This window comes from Cetorhinus maximus, chromosome 1, assembly GCF_964194155.1.
Source record: "Cetorhinus maximus chromosome 1, sCetMax3.hap1.1, whole genome shotgun sequence".
Classification (NCBI taxonomy): domain Eukaryota; kingdom Metazoa; phylum Chordata; class Chondrichthyes; order Lamniformes; family Cetorhinidae; genus Cetorhinus; species Cetorhinus maximus.
The window spans coordinates 111,514,792-111,539,191 of NC_135879.1; the positions used below are offsets into that span (position 1 = coordinate 111,514,792).

Here is a 24,400-nt window from a genome sequence, read left to right on the forward strand (position 1 = left end):
CCACTCTTATACTGATGTTATGGCAGCAGATCAGGTAGAACCCCCACAGAAATGCACAGTGAAAGATTTTAATAAAATAAATTTTAGCTGTCACCAGTGAAAGCATATTATCCACTGTGTATCCAGTTTACATAATGCATTTCCAAAGCTTTGCATCTGCTGATTATATAACAACCTGTGTCTGCTCACTAACATTAGCCTTATTCAGGAGCTATTCTTTTTCACTTCAGAAATACTGCTGCAGCAATACAGTATGAATGAGGTACAAAAGCAAACTGTAGCAACACTCAGTAAAAAATATAATTTACAAAGTTGTCTCTGCAATAAAGGCCTGCACTTCCTGGCAGACTAACTGTAGAACCAAAAGACACAATAGCCGAATTTTATTCTGTAAAACAAACAGTTATCACATAACAGGTCTTGCAGCATCCATGGAGAGAGAAACAGAATTAATGCTTCACGTCGAATGTGACTCTTTTTCAGAACTTCTTGTCTTCTGAAGAAGAGTCATATTCAACTTGAAGCATTAACCGTGTTTCTGTCTCCACAGATGCTACCAGATCTGCTGAATATTTCCAGCACTTTCTGTTTTTATTTCAGATTTCCAGCATCCACAGTATTTCATTTTTATATTAGCAGTTATCACATTGCTGTCTAGGTGATTTCCTACTTACAAGCATTGTTGTTTGGCTACTAAATAACATTGAATCACTGTATAATCGACATGACCGTTGTGCAAGTACAGAATAAATCTTATAAATAAAGAATTTGTTTTATTCCTCCCCCAAACTAATTGTGCTGCTGATGAACCCTGCAGCTGTAGTAATTATATTTAATTTTGTGGCCTATGGCTTTTGTTTATTGCTTTCCTAAGACTGCAGAGAATGAAACCTGACATGGCATTTGCTGTTCAAAAATGTCACCTGAACCTTGCTCTACAATATCGATGCAAACAAATTCAGCACAGATCAGGTTTGATGCATGTGCGTTCCTGCCAGAAAGGACGAGCCTTCATTCATATCACCTCAGGGAACTCTGGCATACTAATTGTCTCTCCTGAACCAGAACCCACCATCCCATGTGAATGCACTTTATATTAGTCTTGAAGATAATTGTAGCTGGTAGGAGTGGTGTTTTCCATTGGTGTTCTGTGCAGCCCTCTAGCTTGCTTCACGTTGGCTGCCTCAACTGTTGATCGATAGCTGGCAGGGCCTGAATGAAATGTGGGGGATTGAGTTGACTTTCAGCTGTGGAACATGATTTAGCACAGAACCTCCTCTACCTCTAGGCAGTCACAGCTGTCAGCCCCAGAGCAAATATTTCATATTTGCTCAGAATAAGCTGCGGAAATTCCCATTGTTAGTGGCTGTCAAGTCAACCTGATGTGAAGAGGTTGTTATCTGACAAGCAATTTATCTCTAAGTGCCTATGGATTCCGCAAGAAGATTCTCTTGAAGTTTGTATTAATCTGTAATGAGTTTTCATCATAATTCTTCACCTTCACTTCAAGAAGGAATCAAATTGAATTGTGATTTCTGAGAGATGTGTCTAAAAATCCCGAGAAGTTTGATTTTTGACTCCAGTGGTTGTTTCTCGGTGCTGTAACTGCTTGCTTACCTGCACAGTCTGGGCTTAACTTAGAAGAGCTGTTCCCACGATTCCTTCACATTGCAAGTCCCCTGACCCCGACTGGAACATTAAGGGGAGGCAGACTGGGGGCTGGATGCTTCCCCACGGGACAGAAGAAACTTCAGCAGCCAATCACCCCCTATTAACAATTGATGCAAGTAGATTGAGGAGATTTTCTGTTTATCTTAGAAACAAGCCAGTTGTTTCAGCAGCATACCATATTCTGATCCTGTTTGGGAAGAGAGAGGAGAAAATGAACCATGGACAGTTTCTTTATCCTGTTTCCCCCTCCTGTCATACTGGATAATGATTCAAAAGCTGGCTCTGTTTATGAGAGAGTTGCATTGGCACCTGTCTGGCAGCATGTTGCATTTCTGTTTTCTCGACTTGGGGAATAAATTTTCATGCAAGTAAAACTAAAAGAGGGTGTAATTCAAACAGACTTAAACATTTTAAACACACAGAGAACAAAGGAAAATCTGGGTGAATAAAGTATTTTGTTTGACTTCTCCGTGGATTTCCACCTTGACGTGGTGGAGATGCTTGTGCTTTTCGGCTATCCATTGAGTGATGCCACTGAGAACTCCTTGCCCCTGGTAGGGTCACCCATGGTGGCAAGGTCTGGGGCAGGTGTCAGACAAAGGGCAGTCCAAAATGTCCTCAGGGGCATAACAGAGGAAGGAAGGCTACATCTCACCAGTTGCAAGTGCAGAAGATGGCTGCAACAGTAAAGTGGTCTCGATCATCATGATTTGACACATCACTAAGTCTGATCACCAACCCATCAAGATTATCTACCCCAATGTCCCCACATTAAACAAGGTCACGCGCAGGCTTCTATCAGGGTCTGACAGCCATTAGGTTTGCCGTATCAGAATGAAGAAGTAGAGTTAGAACATCATCTTTCTGCTCAGGCTATGGCAAAGTAAAGATAAGGCTCTGGACTGCATTGGCTGTTCAACTTTCTGAGCTAGAATTACGTTGCTTCGGCCATTTCTAATTTTTACCAGTGGGGAAGATTTCTTCAGTGTGAATGTGTGAAAACAAAAAAATACACACAACCGTTCCCTGCCCCCCTCCCCGTCACCTTGTGTATTACCCATGTCACTGCACTGCATTATTAATTGAGGACACCAAAAGGGAAAGTCATCTGAGACAACCTTGTTTATTTATAGCTTAGCCTTTTTTCTTAAATGTCAGTCTGGATGCAGTTGGTCTTTTGCATGCTGACAATGTTGGCTGTGAGTTAAAAAAATGTCTGTTTTTCTTCAGTTTTTCCCTCTGATATTTTCCTCTTACTCTCCCTTCTGAACTCAAATGGCACATCCTGCAGTGCATTTCTGTGTGGCACTGGCAGAGCTTGGAACTTCAAACAAGTGCCTGTTCTTCATGTGTGGATCTGGGTCGTGAGCATTGGTAGGCCATTTGCTCATTGCGGGCTACAGAGCCAAACTTGTTTGTGCCATATTCACCACCCATGTACGTGCATTTAACAGCTGACATCTGACATGTAAGGGGTGGGAACTTTAAGCAGAGCGGGCTTGATGGGCTGAATGGTCTACTCCTGTTCCTAATACGTATGACCTTTTCTTATCTTCTTAACAGCAGGGCTGTGAGCTTGAATTCTAGTCTCAAACATCATGAGGTTCTAACTGTCCATATTGGGTGAGTCTTACCAGTTGACAGTCTGCCTACACCATACAGTAGTTGGGTAGTGCAGCACAGAAATGAATCTCCTGCCAACTGTCAGGACTGTAAAACAAAAAAAAATCAATTGCCTTAGATTGCCAACTCCAATTGGGCATATCCCTGAAAGTTTCGCAAAACGACCTGACACCTCCAACTGCCCAACCCAGTCAGACAGCCTTTTCTTCCCATCTCCAGTTTTTTTTAACTAATAAATTAAAGAGTTCAAAGAAAAGGAAAAAATACACACATTTGTTTTTGACACCCGGCTTTCATCCCGTAACCCCGTTCTTCTGGGTGACATGCAGCAGTGTCTGGAAGAGTTTGGGGGCAAACCTGGAGGGTTGTGCTATGCTTTAGGAAAGATATGAAGGCATTAAAGAGAGTTCAGAAAAGATTCACGAAAATGGTTCTAGGGATGAGGAACTTCAACTATGTAGATAGATTGGAGAACTGAGGACAGTTCTTCTTGGAGCGGAGAAGGTTGAGAGGCGACCTGATAAAGCAATACCCAATCATGAGGGGTCTACACAGAGTAAATAGGGAAACACTGTTCCGAGTGGTGGAAGGATTGAGGACAAGAGGGCACAGATTTAAGATAATTTGCAAAAGAAGCAATGGAGGCATGAAGAAAAAAATTATTACGTAGTGAGCGGTTGGGATCTGGGATGCACTGCCTGAGAGTGTGGTGGAGGCAGATTCAGTCAAGCCATTTAAGAGGGAATTGGATTGTTAACTGAAAAGGAAGAATATACAGGGTTACGGGGCGAAGGCCAGGAGTGGCACTAAGTTAATTGCTCCTACGGAGAGCCAGCACAGACATGATGGGCTGAATGGCCTCCTTCTGTGCTGTAACTATCCTGTAATTCTGTGACATGTTATTCTTTCTCAATTAAAAGAGGAGGCTTGGAAAGAAAACACAGCAATAGGGACCATGAAAAGGAACGAAAAAGGGGAAGAGCATTTAAATAAATAAAACACTGTGTATGTCTTGAGAAACCAGAAATTAATTTGACCTGACATCAATTTAAAAAGCACTCAGTAGCACTGCCTGCTAATCTGCTGCGTGTACTGCTTGCTTCTGGTTATAATAGACCTTGAATTATTTTCTTTCACTCCTTTAATGACTTTCTTTTATGTAGTTTAAAAGTGTCAGACAGTCAAAGGCAGCGAAATAATCCAATTTTTTTAAACCAAGAATTCCAAACCTTTGCCTGAATCCACAACAAACACTGATGAGGAGATTAAACAAGACCTTATTCAATGGGGACAGCTAACTGAAAGTGACAAATAGAACATCTTTCGTAAAAAGAATAGAGAGTGCTCTTTTGCTAATAATGTTTGTATTTGTATGCTGGTGTTTCAAATAAACAGATGAATAGCACAGCTCAGCATGAGATTACACAGCATTGTGGCGGAATGGGATGACTATTGTGGCATATGTAGGATTGCTTTCATTGGGATCTAACAACAATAACAACAACAGCTTAAATTTGTATAGTACTTTTAACATAATGGGCAGAATCTTGTTGAGGCGTTGGGGGTCTCGTCTGCCAGCTGGAGAGCTACTGAGAGACCTGTGCTGCCTCTTTTCAGGAAGGCCCGCCAAACCAAAAGCCAATCAGGCAGTGGCAAGGCCAGCGGTGGGCCTTCCCCTGGAATCAAGACCCTGGGGGCGAAAGTCTCGCCAACCGAGAGCTGCCAGCCAATCAGAAGCCAGCAGCTCTTGTGTTCAGCAGTGCCACTGGATAAACCATGACTTCTGCCTTAAGGACAGGCATCAGAGCCCCAGGATCGCAGAGTGACCCAGACCACAGGTAAGTAATTTGGTGGGGGGTGGGGGGGGTGATTTCATGGGGTGGGGGCTGTGAGGAGAGTGGTGCAGCAGGGTCGGCAGCAAGGACAAGTGGGTGGCTCTCAGCAGGCCCCTCCCTTCCCGACGTTCAGTCACTCTATTAGGCACTGAGTGCCTTTGATCGAGAGCCCCCAGCAGGTGGCATGCTGGCTGCACAATTTTACCTGCTGTACACGCTGCATGGTGACATGCCCGCCACTGGGTTAATATCAGCAGTGGTGGGATGAAGCCCTGAAGTGGTCACTAATTGGTCACTTAAGGGCCTCAATTGGTGATGGGACGGGAAGGTCAACCATGGGCCTTCCCACCCAGAACTTAATTCTGCTGGAGACAGGAAGGCAGTGGGGTTCAGGTACGCCACCATCCTGCCCAATTAAATGCCCTTCCTGTCTCCAAGCCCACCAACAGAGAGAGCAGAAGATTCCACCTAATAAAACATCCCAAGGTGCTTCACAAGATCATTTTAAAACAAAATATGACACTAAGCCACATAAGGGGCTGGATGTTATAGGGAATGTGGGGGGAACAGCATTAATTGCTTTAAGGCAAGACCCCTGCCGTTATCTTGTGATGAAATCCACCTTTGAGAGCTGCTGGCAAATCGGATGGCCGGCAGCTTTGTAGTCTCAACAGCGCTAGGTGGGAACGGTGGCCACTGCTGGGACTACAGGCAGTTCTAATGAAAAGGAGCTCAGACTTAAGTCTGGGTTATCGCCAGGGCCAGGCTGGCAGGCCCTGGTGGAGGCCTGGTTTGAGAGGCCAGGCAGGGAGGGTAAAGCGGGAAGTATGACCTGGGGGGATGGAACTTGCCTCTGATGGGCACAGGGGATCCTCAAAGGAGGTCTTCTTCACCGCCTCGTCCCGTTGCTCAACACCAGTCCTTGCATCTAAAGCTGCTCGGTTGTCCGCTTGGCATGGACCTCCCCCTGCCATGGGTAAAACCATGGTTGAGGCAAGATGAAGCCCTTAAGTGTCCATTAATTTGCTACTGAAGGGCCTCAATAGGTCCAAGGGCAGGCAGGCTGCCCAACTCCACTAACCCCCTGTTAAATTTCAGACAGGTTGGGGGCAGGCGAGTAGGCGGAAGGCAGGCCACCCGCCAGCAGGGAAGCATAAAATGTAGCCCAAGGAGTTATTAGCTTAGATAGCAAAAAGCTTATTCAAAAAGGTAGGTTTTAAGGAGTGTCTCAAAGGAGGAAAGAGAAGTGGAGATGGGTAGGGCAGGAAAACCAGAGTTTGGGGCCAGTGAACTGAAGGCCTGCTCACCAGTGGTAGAGGAATTAAAATTGGGGATACTCAAGAGGCCAGAATTAGATGAGTGCAGACATCTCAGAGCATTGTGGGGCTGGAGCAGATTACAGAGATAGGGAGGGGCAAAGCCATGGAGGGATTTAAAAACAAAGATGAGAACGTTAAAGTCAAGACATTGTTTGACCTGGAGCCAATGCAGTTCAGTGAGCACAGGTGAAAGGGACTTGGTGTGAGTTAAGACATGGGCACCAGAGTTTTGGATGGCTTCTAGTTGACGGAGGGTAGAATGTGGGAAATCAGCTAGGAATGTGTTGGAATAGTCAGCCCTAGAGGTAACAAATGCTTGAGTGAGGGCATCAGCAGCAGATGAGCTGAAACAGGGGTGAAGTTCAGCGATGTTATGGAGGTGGAAATAGGCAGCCTTAGTGATGGAGCGGATATGTGGTCGGAAGATCATCTTTGGGTCAAATATGACACCAAGGTTGCTAACATACTGGCTTAATCTCAGACTGTTTCCAGGGAGATGGATTAAGTCGGTAGCAAGGGAACAAATTTTGAACTGGGGACCAAAACAATGGCTTTGGTCTTCCCATGATTTAATTGGAGGAAATTTCTGCTCATCCAGTACTGGATGCCAGATAAGGAGTCTGATAATTTAGCAGCAGTGGAGGAGTCGAGAGAGGTGGTGGTGAAGTAGAGCTGGGTGCCACCAGTGTACATGTGAAAACTAGCATTGCTTTTGAATGATGTCGCTGGGGGTCAGCATGTAGATTGGAAATAGGAGGGGGCCAAGAGGGGGATAGATCCTAGGGGGACACCAGAGGTAATGTGTGGGAGCAGGAAGAGAAGCCATTGCAAGTGACACTCTGGAATTTAGATGCGGCTAGCCCTATCAGATGGCTGGCAACTCTGAAGCCTCAGCAACCCCAGTAGCGAGAATACTTTGGGGAGCTGTCCCAACATGTCTCTCTGCTCTTTTCCTTGTGCCCTCACCTCTGTTCTTGCCAGCCTGGGGCCAGGAAAATTCTGCCCATCTTTTCTGGCAGCACATGTTTAATTAAAATTCTGGAGATCAGCTTTAATGAGCCCACTCTTCTATGTCTATGTTACTAAATTTGGCTCTTTCATTCAGGCAGCAGAGACCTGTAACTTGGGGGGTTTGTCATCAGGGTAAGAGGTTGGCTTACAAATAATAGATTTCTAAAATTAAACCAATGCCAGTAAAAGATCAGTTATAAAGGGGTTGAATTTGCAGCACTTTCAACATGATGGGTTAATGAAGGTCACTTATTATGAAACCCTCAGATTCAGCACATGTGCGAGACAGGGATTTAATTTGGAAAGAGTAAACCTTGTTGGAATCCTTGATTGTGATTTAACAGAGGTGAGGCTAATAGTCACGAAACACAAGATTGGCCCTTTAAATTGTTTAGTCAGAAGCGTCATGAAAGTAAGGAGGAGATCCAGCCGCTGTTAAAATTCTCAACTGAAACCTGGAAAGATTGCTTGATGAGAGTTTGAAAGCAAGACGTCTAGGAAGTAGTCTCGTCTCCATCTCATTGTGCTGAGATAACACTTTAAAGCCCAACAAGAAATGAAACATTCTGCACTGGATCCCCTATCCGATAGTATGTAAAAGTTGATTCATTAGTGGAAACTGAGTGATGGGCAGCATGTTAGGCAATCTCAGGTTTGACATAGTCGTCAAATGGGAAGTGGAGAGTGGAGGCTGGAGGGATGAAGAGCAGTTCAAAGGAAAATACCGTACTCAACACCGCTTAATGAAGGATGTGAATGACTGCTGTTTTAGCAGGGCAATATTTTTTAAAAGAACAGCATTTAAATGCATTGGAGGGGGTGGAGGTGGTGATAATGGGGGGTACACGAATTATGACAAAGTATGCCCCCTCCCCACTTGAAAACTTTCTCTGGTTTCCTGAAATGAAGCCTTATTTTTTCCTGACGCATTGCTGACTGTTGCATTCAAAAAGGTGATATTATATTCCAAAGGATTTGACCAAGAGAGAATCAACTGGTTTCTTATTTTGTGTAGCTCATTCATTATTTGTCAGTCATACCTTGCAGTAAAAATCCTCAGAGTCTTTTTATAAAGGGAAGAGTGGGTGTGTTACTGTAGAAACTCTTCAGAGGGAAGACCCTGGTGGGAAAGGAAACATTTCCTTTATCTATCTGAATCCATTAAACAAAGAAAATACAATAGACGGTGATATTCTCCAAGGGAGGGCAATGTGAATAGCCATTCCCACCCGATACAAGCACAGAAACTGCCTCTGAAGTAATGGTGGGACGTTCCATCTCCATACAGCTATAACGATAGGCATGAGGGTGGAAATAGGTTTTCTCGGTGATGGTCAACACTTTTCTTTCTCATTGTTGGCACAAAATGAGTTCTGAAACAGAAAGGTGCAGTTTTGAAAATAAAAGGCTTTCTTGCAATGCACTTCAAAAGCTCGCTTTAAGGTTATTAACCTGGATTTTCCTTTTCTGCACTGACCCAAATTGACATACCAACAACAGAACAATGAAAGTGGGGCTGATATCACTTCAGAGCTGGATGAATGAGAGGGGGTTGGAATGATTCATCTGGTAAGTGCTCCACCTGCCCTATCCAGAATGGAGAAGTGCCTGGTTTCTTGATGTTGTTCTTGGAAGATACAATCAAACAGGCACTTGCTGCCTCAAGACCCTATGTTGGCCTAGGGTATTTACTGACAACTTATAGGCACAATATCATGTTCTTAAAATGTCAGCTGTGGATCAGTGGAACAGGGGGCATTTCTTCTCAGTGTCCTGACCAATTTTCACACCTCAACCAACATCATTAAAATGGATAGGGGGCTAAATTGGATAGTTATTGAAATGGGCACAGGGATAACTAACACACTGTACATTGGCTGGAAGCATCACCAGGGAGCCAGTATCATGAGTGGCTCGCAGCACTTAAAGCTAGCCTGCACTAAAACTAGCCTGCACCTCTTAAAGGGGAGGTGCATTATGGCTGGAACAGGTGATGGGAGTTGTGGTTGAAGAGAATATGACCTGGCAAAAGATGAGGGATGGCACAACATAGGAGAAAGTAATCTTCAAGGTTCTCAGATGCTATGCTAGAAGTCTTAGAAGAGGAAGTGGAAGGGAGAGGAAATGGCCAGTACTTGCGATGAGAGGTGGAGACCCCACAGACACACAATGAAAAATCACTGGGAGCAGACAACTGTGATGATCACTGCTAGGATTCAAGCCACGAGGAACTGGACGTAGTTCCACAAGCAATTCAATGACCTCGCATGAGTGTTCAAAGTCAGTGAATGCATCATTAAAGTTCATATCCCACCAACTGCCCATGAAGTTCAGCCACTGCTCAAACCCACATGTCTCACGCACCAACAATATCTAACAATCAGAACTTGCACCTGACATTCATTTGCTTCACCTCAGCCTCATATACTCAGCATTGCTGTAAGCCTCACATCCACCATTCACAGGATGTATTCACTGCCAGCTATTCAATCAGTCAAACAGATTGCACTACACTCACTAGCACATTTCCCTCTCTCTTGAAGGGCAGAGTGCTGCACAACTGGAGAAGCAGGAGCAAACCAGGGGGGGAGAGGCACACTTGCATGTCCTAACTCACATGCAAGGGGATGGTGAGATGGTGCTTGCTGTTACAGAGATGGCCATTGCTGAGCGTGTCGGCAGCAGTGGGGCTAAAACCATCAAAGGTGACGGTATCCTCACATCTAATCCTCCTGCTCACATCTCACTTCCACCTCATTCAACACTCTTCTGATATACAAGCTGCAGATAGTTTAAGCAGACACCTCTTAGTTTCATCTCACCTGTATTCCCCTTATCAAACCTTATGCTCGTGCCTTTTTCCTTTTAGTTACCCAAGAGTTGTAACCTGGGTATTGGAGGAACACCAAGAAGATGGTGATGATGAAGACAAGGCACCATCACTTGATTTCAAACTCACAACCACCAACTCACATACTTTGGCGATAATTAAAAGCGGGGCCTGTGCTTGGTGAGACATCGGGCATGAATGGGCTGGAGACAAATCAGGGGTAAGGGCAGGTGCCAGCGCATGAGTTAGCAAGGTCACACACTGCAGAGGAGTGAGATGAGCAGCCTAAAGGGGGATACTGATGGGTATGCACAACAAAATACTGGTGCATTGGGAAGCTTGTCAGAAAGCCTGCGGTCACTGTCATGGAGCATAGAAGAGACCAGCACCAGCTTGGCAAAAGGCTTTGTGCACAGCTTGGAGCCTGTCCTTTCCAGTGTGGAAGTGGTGGCCAACTCTATTAGCACACTTATGGACCCAATCATGATGCCTCAGACTCCTGTCAAGCAAGCTCAGACTGCTGCCATCATAGCTGTGTATTCCAGTGGAGTTTTCAGCGTCTCACAGCAGCCCCCAACAGGTTATCAGCATTGCTGAGGTGTGGCCCCAGGGAGTGACGGTGGCTCCCTGGAGCACAAACCTGCTGTCCTCTCAGGAAAGCAGCATTCATCCTCCCATTACTGCCACTCCACTAGTGCTCTTGCTGCTGCCCATACCGAGATGGTGAAGTCTGCCGCCGGGTCTTCAACGCGCAGAGCTGTTTAAGATCGTCCTCCAAGATCGTCTGCCGTCTCCTCCACTGTAAATCAGCAGCCTTTCCCCCAGCCATACTGCAGCCACTGTGGTATTACAGCATTAGAGTACTAAGATAGGAAAGGACATTATGGGGATGCACAAGGGTAGTTTTGTATAGATATTGAATGATTTAATTTGTAAATTTGGTTTGGAATTTTGTGGTGGCTTTCATTTTTGCATTGTGGCCCAGCAGACACTGTGATGGTCAATGAAAGGAGGAAGGTAAGATGTGGGACTGTTGGCGAATGGGGAATTGGGGTTGTGGTCACTGGTTTGTACAGTTGAGGTTTTCACAGACAGCACAGGTGGAAAGGGGCTGCCTAAATTGCCCCCTCCCTTCCTTGTCTTTTTCTGCCTCCATATACTCCTGCTCCTGCTCCTCAGCTACTCGTTGTCTAGATAGTTGTATGAGGACAAGGTTGTGCAGCGTACAGCAGACCACCTTGAATTTTGAAACCTGCTATGCTGAGTACTGTAGGGCTCCTCCAGAGCAGAAGCTCTGCAACTGGTCTGCTTTATCACATTTTGTATGGCCTCATGGCTTTCATCGTATGCATGCTGTTCATATGTGCATGAGTCACACAGTAGGTTCAAGAGCCAGGTCTCAATGAATGGGAGCTGTCACCCAATAGCCAGTGTCCTTCGGTTTCCTGTAGTGGCTCAAATGCCCGCTGCCACAGAATGAAGGCATCAGGACTGCTGCCAGGATACTGGGCATTGACCTGCATGATGCACTGCTGTTCATCATACACCAGCTGGACATTGAAGGAGTTCCCATATAGATGGCATCTGAAGAGCAATGTGCAAGCAGCCAGTGACATTCAGCACCATGGGGGAAGCGTGCGGTCCCAGTGAAGCCACATACTCACTCTGCCTGCTGCTGTCTGCAAGAGAGAATTAAACGTATTTAGCTCTCTTTGATTAGAAAGTCCCCATACACAACAGTGGATGGTGCACTTTGAGATGTTACAAATACCTCTAGCTCCAGCCTGGAGAGAGTGAGAGACATAAAAGTTCATGCAGTCCTTGCCCTATTCTAAGGCTGCAGTTATGGTTGCAGCATGCGGCATATTTCAATGAGCGCGTCGTTGATCACACATTGAGCTTCACTGATCTTCAGGTCAACAAGTTGCTCCATGAACATCCTGGGCAGATATGCTCTCCTACTGAGAGTCTTTCTCACGCTCTTCCTCCTCCCTGTCCCAGTAACTTGCTCTGCTCTGAACTGCCTCTGCTTATTCTCTCAGTGATGCTGTATTCCAGGGGAAATGCTTACTAGAGCACCTATGCCCAATAACAACTGCTTTTGCAGAAACACTGATGCCAGTAAAAACTCCTTCAGCACCTGCCCTGTAGACTTTTTCAACTTGTAACAACTGTAGAAAGCACCAAAAATGTATAGAATCACAGCAATACTAGAAGAAATCAACCAGCAACTAAACTGTAAATAGTTAATAATCCCTTGAAATAGTGCTAGTCCTTAATGCTGTTAAACGTGTGTTCAGCTGTGCGAAGGTAAGACATGGCAATGGCTAGAGTGTTGAGCTCCAAAAATGGCACTGCTGGCATTAAATTATTATTACATCAACAGAACTTCCAGTTCTGTTTACTTCCAACGGACAATCATTGCACATGCCAAAGGTCGCGCCAAAATCACAGAATCACGGAATAACAGAGTGCAGAAGAGGTCCTTCGGCCCACCGAGTCTGCACCGACACGTGAGAAACACCTGACCTATCTACCTAATCCCATATACTAGCATTTGACCCATAGCCTTGAATGTTATGACATGCCAAGTGCCCATCCGGGTACTTTTTAAAGAATGTGAGGCAACCCTGCCCTCCCAGGCAGCGCATTCCAGACCGTCACCACCCTCTGGGCAAAAAAGTTTTTCCTCACATCCCCCCTAAACCTCCTGCCCCTCACCTTGAACTTGTGTCCCCTCGTGACTGACCCTTTATCTAAGGGAGACAGCTGCTCCCTATCCACCCTGTCCATGCCCCTCATAATCTTGTACACCTCAATCAGGTCACCCCTCAGTCTTTTCTGCTCCAATGAAAACAACCCAAGTCTATCCAACTTCTCTTCATGACTTAAATGTTTCATCCCAGGCAACATCCTGGTGAATCTCCTCAGCACCCCCTCCAGTGCAATCACATCCTTCCTATAATGTGGCAACCAACATGGCGTCTGGCACAACTTGTCTCACAGGTGTGTGCGTGCGTAACAAAATGTATGTCATTTTGGAGCTCTAAGGGCACTGCTAGCACCCAAAAAATGGCTGCTAAAGAGCTCAATTTCTCATTTATAACTTGGCCGTTATCTCATTGAGGTTTGTGGAATCTTGCCATGCACAAATTGGCTACCACATTCCGCATATCACAGTAGTGCCTACACTTCAAAAGCTTATCATTTGCTGTGAAGCACTTTTGAGCATTTTGAGATCATGAAAGGTGCTATATAAATGCAAGCTTTTCTTTTTTCTTTATAATATGCTAATATTGGTGGTACATGCTAGCTTTAAAATGTGAAGTTATGTTTTTTATCAAGATAATATTGTAGCACTTGTTTACAGTCAGGCTTGTGAATTATTTCAGGGAAAGAAACAAAAAAAGCTGTTGTTAATATTATGAGAACCTTACACTTTATTCTCTTTAGATCCAGTTTCCTACTTAGTGAGCACATAGGTCTACTCAGGAGCACCTGGCTTTACATTCAAATTTATAATTACCTGATGACAAGGCAAGATTGACCTTTGGTGACATCTAAGTTATTTGACAGTGTAGTAGCACTGTATGTACAACTTTGTATGACATCCAACATGGTATACAAGATTGTTTTCTCTTAATGTTTGTCAAATTCAGCATTTTCTCCAAAAAACAACACGGAGTTTTTGACTACTGCCCTATAGGAACAGGATCATGTACACAACCATTAACGCTGAGTAAGTACACTCATACAGTCCCAATCCCCCTGCGCTGAGTATAACATACTTCCTATCATCACATGTTTTTTGCAGCAACTAAAGGCAGTGTAACAGAGAGGATTGACTGTATCTTAATAAATAAATAATTGCAACATTAACAAGGTCTATGGCCAAATTGTTGGAACCATGTTTCACATTTATATAAACAGTGCTCCACTGAGAAATGTATGAGTGTTAGCTTCTTAACTCATTTTGTCTTTAATGCTTAAATGTCACAGTGAAAAGGCTTTTTTCCCATTCCCTGTGGCTATCACTGTTTCTTCCTGCTCATACAGAAACCATTACTATTGCAGAGTTCTCAGTGTCTATCCTTTGCTCTGGGTTGGGTTTTGCCTGACCTTTTTATGGCTATTGATGTTGAAGTGTGGGATGGGATTTGTTTGCATTGAGCAGGACCTTTTTACTAATTCAGATGGCAAGCTGCTGTTTGTTTTTCCCACATCTGTTTTGCGCTGGTTCTTTGTGACAATGTTTGCTGGATGCTGGCCCTTCTACTTTCTCCTGAAATGAGAAGCCAGTTTAAACGGATGTTTCGAAATGTTAAAGATACACTCTGTTGCTTGCTCTCTCCCCCCCCCGCCACCAACTCCTCTGGCGCCACTTTTATTATTATCAGCCCACAATGCTTGGACTGTATTTCACAAAAACAGTAGCTGTCATCTGTCTGTAGTAGAAGACTGAAAGGCCCCACTGCTTTCTAACTGTGGCTTGAATGGATGCGCTTTGTAAAAGAAAAGGAAACATTGGTTTATTTTTCATATTCTAATTCCAGATATTCCCCCTACCCCCCCTACTCCCTTCACCTTTCCTGAAAATGGTGACACTTGCTCAGGCACACTTCATCGATGCTAGGAGTTCACAAGTATATTACCTAACTGATTATCCTTTATGTTCAAGCCTCGGCAGTGAGTTTTGTCAAGCTGTTTGACTAAGGGAGACATCACAACCAGCCTGATCCTATCCTCAGCTGGAGCCCACACAATCACACTTTTCAACAGGGGTCATTGGATAAATGCCCTCAGCAGTCACTGTGGCTGATTCTTTCCCACTGTAGTCCGGGGAAGTTCAGAGCATTGAAAGTATTTTAAAACCCATTTAACACACATTATGGAGCATATGAAGACAATGAGCTGCTGTCAATCACAGTGATGTCAGTGAAAATATGACTGCAAGTCACCACCTGAACAAATGGGTCAGTCCATGCTGTGGGGTCTTATTGTGATTGGAGAGGATCAAGAACAACTTGGCCCATCCTAAAAGAGAGGTTTATTTAACTTAAAGTGTCTTGAAACCAGATGCATGGAAATTCATGTTTGTTTTTGAAATTTTGACAGATTGATCTATTAGCTAAGAACAAACAAATCACAATTTTGAAACAATAGGCAGCATCAAACCTATGGATCCTTCTAATACAATGATTTGAAAGATAGCAATAACTGAAAAGTTGATGTAATTACTGGGCTTCCAATAAATATTTGAGAGCCATTCAGTAGGTTAAAAACAATAAAGTTCAATTCACCAGGGGACATAAGGAAAGAATTGTTCAGGTTTCACTTTCTCATTAGCTCCGCTTCTCATCGCCTCTTGCTAGACTTTGTGGATTTCTGACTCACTTGCATGTCTACAGGGAACATTTTCACATTCTGTAATGCCTTGGGTAAACGCTGCAGGACCACCTTGTGGAATTGACAAGCTGTTATCATATCCTGGCCAAATATATAACACATTTTTCATTTGATGCATATGTAGCACCTGTGTCCATGAGAGTTTGGACCTTTAATAAACACACAAAGCCAGCCTTTGACAGGCACCATATGAAGAATATTAAGAACAGACACAATGTTCTTATTATATGAAAATGCGACAGTGGAACTCCTGGCGTGCCTCTGAGTATTCAACAAGAATGTTTAAAATGCAGTATCTTTTGCTCTTCAATGTATTTGCAGTCCAGTTTGTGTGGACCTCATTGATCTCAATAGACCAGCAGTTATGGTTCTATATCTGGCCTCAGCAAAGGAAATGTCAGTCGGGGTCCACACTCCTGTTTATTGTCCAGTGTATCCCACTTTGGTGAGCACATGAACAGTCTGTGTAGCGAGCTTTTCATGGTCAAACAGCCTGCTGACAACGGGGCAAATCCACTAATTCCTCATTCCAGGCATTAAGCAATACTGAAAGGGAGCTACTATAGTGTAGCCCTATCTTCGATTTGGTGTCGCTTCCAGGGCTACTAATTGCTGAGAGTGTGGGATTGCTAAGCTTAGCCATTTTGCTCTAAGTTAAGAAATGAAGGATGTCAATTAGCTGAGGCACTGGAGAGTGTACAGCAATTATTGAATTAGCACCTTGAGAGGAGAAATTTGAAGCTTTAAGGGATGATTTTTATGCAATAACAGATTTCTCACAACTATTTCTCTTTTCACTTGCTGCCTCTCTCCAGCCGCCTGAATAGAAACAATCTACAGGTCTTGCCAGAGTTACTTTTCCTGGGAACTCCGAAGCTCTACAGACTGTGAGTAATCAAGTTTCCTTAAGCCTGTCGAATTTGACAATGAAAAAGACAGGAGGATGATTTCAGTGCCATGTGGCTACACCTGAACCAATTGCACCACATCAGCACAGCTTGACTCTTGGTAACTTGCTGTTCAATTTAACCTAACATTGCAAACGGTATATAATTATAGATATTTTGTTATACGGCTATCTGGAGAGAGAATTTATTTTTGACTAATTGTCACAATTTTTCTAAATCCCTTACAGCTATATTTTTTCTTGAGAGAACCAGTAGGATAGAGTTGTAATTTGCTTTGTGCTTTCTTACAAATCATAAATCAAAGTTTAAACTCTGAGCTATCCTCAGGCACTTTGAAGCAGGCAGATGCAGTCCTGATGGTAATTTAGAAGGAAAACAGTTCATTCTAAAGCCATTGAGAAGTGAGCAACTTCAGAAAGGTACAGGATGAAGGTCATGTCTGGTATGGTTTCACATAGTTATGGTTAACTTGGAAATCTCTATGCCTCTAATGGGACAATGTTCCCAAACTGCAATTTGATTCAGAACTAATCTGTGGTTTGTTTTACTTTCTTTTTCTTGACGGAAATCCTGATAAATTTGGCTCTTGAAATTTGAAAGCTTTTTGACTTGCTTAATGGATGAATATTAGCTGAAAATGTGAATTACATCTGGATTTGTCTAGTTTTCATGGCGAGCTGCAGTGAAATGACAGTGGTTTATGTCTGAGGGCCTTCTTTAATTTTTAACTTGAGTAATTGTGCTGAAAGTAACTGGATTCCTCTGACGAAGAAGGACTGTGGGTGCAGAGTTTCACTTTATCAGGCACAACTACCTTGTTGACTATGCTGCCACTCAAAGTGAAATTTGAAGAACTGATCACCGTAGTCCCTATTTCTTTGTTCTGTGGGGAGGGGCAGTCAGGGTTCTTAGAATTTCTTGAAGCAGGAATATAATATATGCGCATTTTGTTGCAAGACTGTCATCCATCCCATATTCTTATGAAAAATTTCAGAGTGATCTTGATGTGGATTGTGATTCTTTCAAATATTATTTAGCAGTTCGTCAATGTACTGAAAAATCATTTGGAATGACTTTAAAGAGATTTTTTTCTGCCATACATAATTGGATTCTAATTGTAGACAATACCGAGACTGAGAGTAACAGTGCTTTTCACTGCACTTTTCTTTCTCTGCTTTCCTCCAATTTTGACCCAATTTTCTCTCCTAAATGTGTTGACCCCTTCCCAGGGTATGTGACCCTGCAATACCTGACCTCAGCAACCATGCTTCGTGTGTTAGCTTGGACAGTCAGCATTGACAGGCAGCTTAGTTGCAAGGTTACCATTTGAACCTGAACCTGTGCTCACCTAAACAAATGTTGTTGGGGGAAAGAGGGAGTGGTGGGGGGAGGGGGGAGATGTTAGTGGTAATATGGAGGGCAGTCGCTGGATAGCAGTTGGGAGTGTGAACCTTGTCTAGATGCTTCCTTTATTCAGTCTGTCCGGGGTTTACTCTACAACATTGATTGATATGTTTCTCTCACTGACTACTTCAGAAAACAGTGTCTGACAGGGCTGTACTGAATGTGTTTGGTTCTAAACCACTAGGGGAGAATTTTCGGCTTGGTGAGCGGGGGTGGGCCCCGCTCACCGAGGCGTAAAATGACGTGGGGTAACGTCGGGTGTGCACCCCGACCCCGACAAGCGTCATCTAGAATTTCAGTTCGGCGGGCGCGCAGCCAACTTGGCTGCTCGCCCACCGAACTGTCAAAGGCCTCTATTAAGGCCATTTAACTAATAATTAACATAATTAACGGAGCTGCCCATCCAACCTTAAGGCTGGCGGGCAGGCGAAGAGCCCAGGCAGCCTTCGCATTTTTTATGGAAGGGGCGGGATGAGGTTTCATGCATTATTTTAAATTTTCTCAAAAATTTTTATTGAAATGAATGCACATGTCCCAGCTCATGTGACAGTTTCACATGAGGGGACATGTCATAAAAATATTTTCAACACTTAATTGAACTGTTAAAACTTAAAACTAATTTCCCTGAGGCACAGGGAGATTTCTGTGCTCTTTCGGACGCACGTGCGCAAGAGCACACTTCCGACTCAGGGAACCCTCCCCCCGCCTACACAGGGAGCGCACAGTGCTTCTGGGTGCTCGTCTCCTGGGCGGGCCAATTAAGGCCACGTTAAAGCCACGTAAAATGGCGGCGTGGACGATCGGGTCCATGCCCGTCCCCGCACAACACCCCCAACGGAGGGAAAATTCTAAAAGCAAAATACTGCGGATGTTGGAAATCTAAAATAAAAACAGAAAATGCTGGAAAAACTCAGCAGGTCTGGCAACATCTGTGGAGAGAGAAACACAGTTAACGTTTTGAGTCTGTATCTGGACTTGAAACGTTAACTCTGTTTCTCGCTCCACAGATACTGCCAGGTCTGCTGAGTTTTTTCAGCATTTTCTGATTCTAAACCACTCCTGTTTCTGTAAAGAAAGGGCTTGAGCAGTGCAGAAAACCTTGAGCTCACAATCCACATTGACATGCCAGTATACTACTGCGTTTTTTGAGGTGCTTCCCTTTACATGAGACACTCAGCCCCTACAGCCTGATGAGTTGGATGCTAGAGATTCCATGGCACTGGTTCAAAGAAGAGCAATGGAACTTCCCTGTGGCCTGACCAAAATCCCTCCCTCAACTAAAATCAACAAAAACACAAGCAACTTGGGTAATTCTCTTGATAATTGCTCATGGATAGCGCTGGTAAAGACTGCTGCTGTATTGGTTTACATAGCAATGGTCACTTGTGCTCTGAAAGTAAATATGTGAAGCACTTCAATGTGTTAGTGTGATAAACCACAATATAATTGCAAGAAATTTGTATTATTTCCTTTGTTAAATATTTGAAACAACATCATTTACTACACCTCCTTACTGAAAATTGTGGAGGCCTCATCTCTGACGTGTTTGCGTCATTGCTTGCGAAGAGCTCATGAAGAGTTTGAGCCCTTTGCCTGAACAAGATTAATAAAGCATTTTGATTACAATTTCCAATTTTTCTCCGAATGTGACCACTGTAAATGGCAGTTCTAAATAGAGTGTTGCTTGGCTGAGTGAAATAATTATGCATTTTCAGTTGATATTTTAAACTTTGAGCTACCAAGTTCTGCAGCTGTATGTTTTATCCAGGCCTACAACCTACTGTAACAAAAATTTATTCTACCTACTTAAAGCTATGGTTCTCTCTGAGGAAATTTCCATTAAGGCAGCCTGTGCAAAGTATGTTATATTTCAATAAAAGCTTGTATGAATCATTTTATCCCCAAAAGATAACAGTGTTCAGTGTGGAGTTTTTTTCTGACTGCACTTAATTTTCAAAGATGTTGACAGTCTTTAAGTCAGAAAGAAATCAGTGCATTCAAAGCCTTAGGTCCTGCGCGGTATGAAGCTGTTATGCGCTAAAATGCATTTTGGCAAACTATTCAGTGCTTGCATCTTACATGTTTGTGCAGCATTTTAATGTACTGTTAGTGACAATGATCCTGTTAATAAGTAAACGTCTTGGATGCTGCTGTTCCTCTTTCAGTGGCTGTGCTTAGAGTTTAATTATATTCAGACTGAATTAATAATGGGTCTGAGCACTGGGTAACCTATAGGAATTATTTGGGTTTAGTGAAACTAAAAATGATTTTAAAAATGCTACTCCTATTTTGTATTTGTCCAGAGTTCAATTTTAGTCTTTGGCTCAGCTGATGTCAAAGGGCGATCTTCACAAGAGATCAGTTACATTTCCACACCTCCGCGTATTTTCAGTACTCTGGCACACATTACTTGGTGGTAAATGGAATGTGCACTTCTAGCTTATCAGCAGGCAGAGCCAGTAAGAAATCCACTTAGTTCAGATTGACACAAACTGACTTGACTCTGGTTTCCCCACCCCAGTAATGAATGTCAATTCATTGCACTCAACTCACAGCACAGTATTCACTTTCTGATCTGAAGGTGCTGGTTGATGCTGGTGAACAGTTTTGCAGATGCCAGTCAGTATTTGTTACCTTGCCAAAGTAGCCACTTTTCATGCGAGAGTCTAGATACTGAGCGTTGATTGTTCATTTGACTGTAGGAGGCACCATCACCAATATTCTGTTCTGAATCAAAAGACACACAAACACATTTTAGCTGCTGGGGGATAGCGATCAGGATCAGAAATCAAAACCATTGCCAGTTTTGTTTTTGCCCCCACCTTAACTTAGAGGCATGCAGGGCTGTAGCAGTACCTTTACTGCCAGCTCAACACGGACCAAAAATTGAAGCTAGGATCTTTCCCGTCCTTGCAGCTTGGCCAGCCACTGATATGACTGGCTGAGCCATTGGAGAAGGCTTCCTCTCTAGTTTTGAAAGGAAGATAAAATATGCACATAAGGGGATATTCTGTAGTCTGTGCTCCAGAATCGAGCCCCTCTTGACAGGCTGGAGAAGCGGGGATGCAATTGTTATTGTCCTATCACTTGTCCAGTAAGGCTGCAATCTGTTCTATAGCGCTTTGCCAGGCCTGAACAGATGGAGATTTGCTGGCTGCATAGCTACAGCTCATTATACACTCCGCCTAATTATCAATGGAAAGAACCAATCAGGAAGGTGTATAGCAGGCAACCAATCTGTTAACATTAGCCCATGTGAGCCTATGATATCAGAGACTTTACTGCTCTGAGGGAAATGGAAAATTTCAATGTAAAAGTAGCGGTGAAGGAAACTGAAATATTAGATTTCTCTTGCCCAAGGGTTATTGCTGAAAAGACCGTGAAATCAACCATCTTTGTATGTGGCTAATGTAGACTTTCACAAATAATTTTGCTTAGTTTAGCAGTGGTACTAAATCTGTATTTCTTCTGTAGTATGCTCTATTCTTTAACCTTGTGTAAAATGGATTTTAATTCAACAGCTTAAGTGGCATAGCAAATTATAATAATGCTGATAATCAGCAACTTGAATATCTAGTACAGTGTGAAATGTTGCTCAAAATAAAATCTTTCAGAATAATTGAACTGCTTTGCAGGCTGCTTACATCAGTGCCAAAGGAAACTTAGATAACACAACACAAATTGTAATGTATTTTCTTTAAGGAAACATGCCTATCAAAGTCTCCAGTAATGTTTGCTCAAGTTGTACTCTGTATGCCAAGAATGATAAGCATTTTGTGGCACTCTGTTCCAGTCTCTAGTGAGTTATTTAATTCCTTCATCAAAATATCCCTGAATCACTGATTGGGGATGATTGACAGACTGATGCCTTTGTGCACGTGCACTAGAAAGTGACTTTAGGTGAAGTGATATGTCTCTATAGATCAGATGTTTAATACAATCCTATCAATAGTCTAAAAGTTACAGATGGGTAGCTAGCTCTGTGTCTGTTTGTTTGGCACAGATGAACAATCTGAGAAACTGGGCATATGAAATGTGTGTGATTAGTTACAGTTGGTCACTAAAAGCAACCAGGGGAATTTTTTTTTACTTTTACTATCAGCTGTGTGGCTTCTCTTAGGGAGCTATGCAAGCTGGAAGCATCACAGGCTTAGGTCAAGGCATTTGTTCTGCAACAGTAGTATAGTCACAGCTGTATTTGCAGGGCTAGGATACCAGTTCAAATATCATTAGCACAATTTATACTACCCAACATTCTGCTATTTTGTAATGCCAGGTACCTGCTGAGCTATGACTAGTGCTATCCTTGATAGTCTCCAAGGGAAAACTGCATCGTAATAATGATGTGTGTGACTCCTAAAGAGTCTGCATCCCAGGTGCTATGCTGCATTTTAGACTTGTCTGCTTGAAGTGCTGAGCAGAAGCTTATGCTGGCTCTGTATCTTAATGAAGCCCAGGCACACGTATCTTCATTCCTATAGCTAGCCCTGCCCCTCTGATAACAATCAGGATGATGTGATTTGAAACTCAGAGCCCAAGAAGTGAGATTTTACATTGATTAGGGCTTTATGCTGGCAGTTTGCACAAACCAGATTATGAGATGAATTCACATTGTTCAATATTAGAAGATGAATGAGTGTATCTCTATACTAATATCATAAAGTTCAAGTCCATCTTCATTCCATTATTGGACTCCTTTCCACTTTCATGCTGGCATAAGGAGACAAAAGAATCACGTGTTTTGCTAGCCACCGGAATCTGAACAGTATCATTAATAACAATAAGAACACTCCAACAAATTTGATAGCAGTGATTGTGAAAAAGAAATTCATAAGTCTAATTTAGTTCCTCACACATTATAAAACATACATATATGTATGAATAGGTCAAAATCTACAGCCCTACCAGTGCACTGCTGCTGTAACTTTAAGCTGGGACCAATGTCCCCACTAAGTTGCAGGTATTCACAGCTGCGCAATATTACTGTGCAAGTCTTGTTCCACATAAAAACTGCGCAAAAGAAACTTAAAGGACCCGTGCATTGAAAAAAAAACTGGCTACAGATAACAACAAAATTATAAAGGAATCAGTGGCCGGGATCTGGTATGCCTGGATCTTAATCTTGCACCAGAATTCCGCTCAGTCTTCTTGGGGATCAAGCTTCCTCACAACCCAAATAAGGCCAGTCGTGTAAGAAGGGGTGGATTCAAGGATCCTACATTAGGAGTTTCATGTGTCTGGCTCTCAAAGGGACCTGGTGTAGAGTTGGCAAAGTTAGTGAGACGAAACAGCAGAAGCACACACAGTCTTTCAAACTGGGATTGTGGCCTGGATCCCAAAGAAAAAATAAATAATTTTAACATGACCTTCATAGCTATGATGGCTGACTGAGAGAACCCTGAAGGAAGTTCTTTGTGCCTGTGTTTAGACATAATACGCCGATATTTAGGATCATTTAACTGCATATTTCAACTGTTTAGCTTTTCAGGATGCATTATCTTAATTTCCTCAGAATTAATACAAAAGCCAATATCTTTAACATGGCCAGTTATAGTTACCATTGCAGTTGGAGGTATCTCAGATGTTTCTATAATACCTATACTGGCTCTCATCCAAAAATCCCATTCAAGTGCCTCATTAAAGGGCTAAATACTGCATTAGTGTGGGTCCGCATGGTGCACCATTGTACAGTTGCATTGGATATTCTGTTCTGCTGTGTGCAGTAGGCTGATGCATGTCAAACCCGGTAACTAAAAACAAACTGGCCCATGGTAGATATGTGTTGGTACATGTAAAAATAATTCAACCGAGCCCCCCTTTTTATGAAGAACAGAAGGTTCAGGGCCAATGTTTCTTGGCAATGCTTACAACATCTTAGATACTAGATGAAAATTCTGCAGCTTATGTCTTGTTCCCAGAGTTACTTAAAAAAGAAACAGGCACTGTAATAATGATCCTGATACACCACCATGGCAGAGAATACTCTGAAGATTTTGTGGATTAGAGCAGAGAACAATTGAAATATTTTCTGAATAGTGACTTAGAAATGTAAGAAAAAAGTAATTTTACTAAATGGATGTCTGTGTTATGTTTGTGTTTGACCTCTTGGTTAGCTTGTTGATTTGTGGGCATTGGAAGTAGGTATTAATTTTCTTTATTGGTAAGTGATTTGTTCAGGCTGCAGTGGTGTTGAGTACTACCTCATTCACATTTACAATGTAGTACTGTAATGGAGTAAAAGGAAAGTAATTTTTCAGCATGATTATTTGCCCCAGTGGTAATTTCTTTAATTTAATATTTCCAAATACTTGGAGCCGAACCACACAAGACCACAGGAGATTAAGTACTGTTTTATGTGCAATAGGGGAGCCTCTGGGGAAATATGTTTGTTCT

The 24,400-nt window shown here is 43.0% G+C and overlaps 1 protein-coding gene across 3 annotated transcripts in view; it reads left to right on the forward strand.

Annotated features, from left to right (window-relative positions):
* slit2 (slit homolog 2 (Drosophila)) overlaps positions 1-24,400 on the forward strand; it is a 513,947-nt gene that overhangs the window by 9,877 nt on the left and 479,670 nt on the right. For all 3 annotated transcript variants that reach the window (XM_078545575.1, XM_078545584.1, XM_078545594.1), the window contains exon 4: positions 16,511-16,582. In XM_078545575.1, the coding sequence (XP_078401701.1) occupies positions 16,511-16,582 (72 nt within the window). The remainder of the gene's footprint in view (positions 1-16,510; positions 16,583-24,400) is intronic.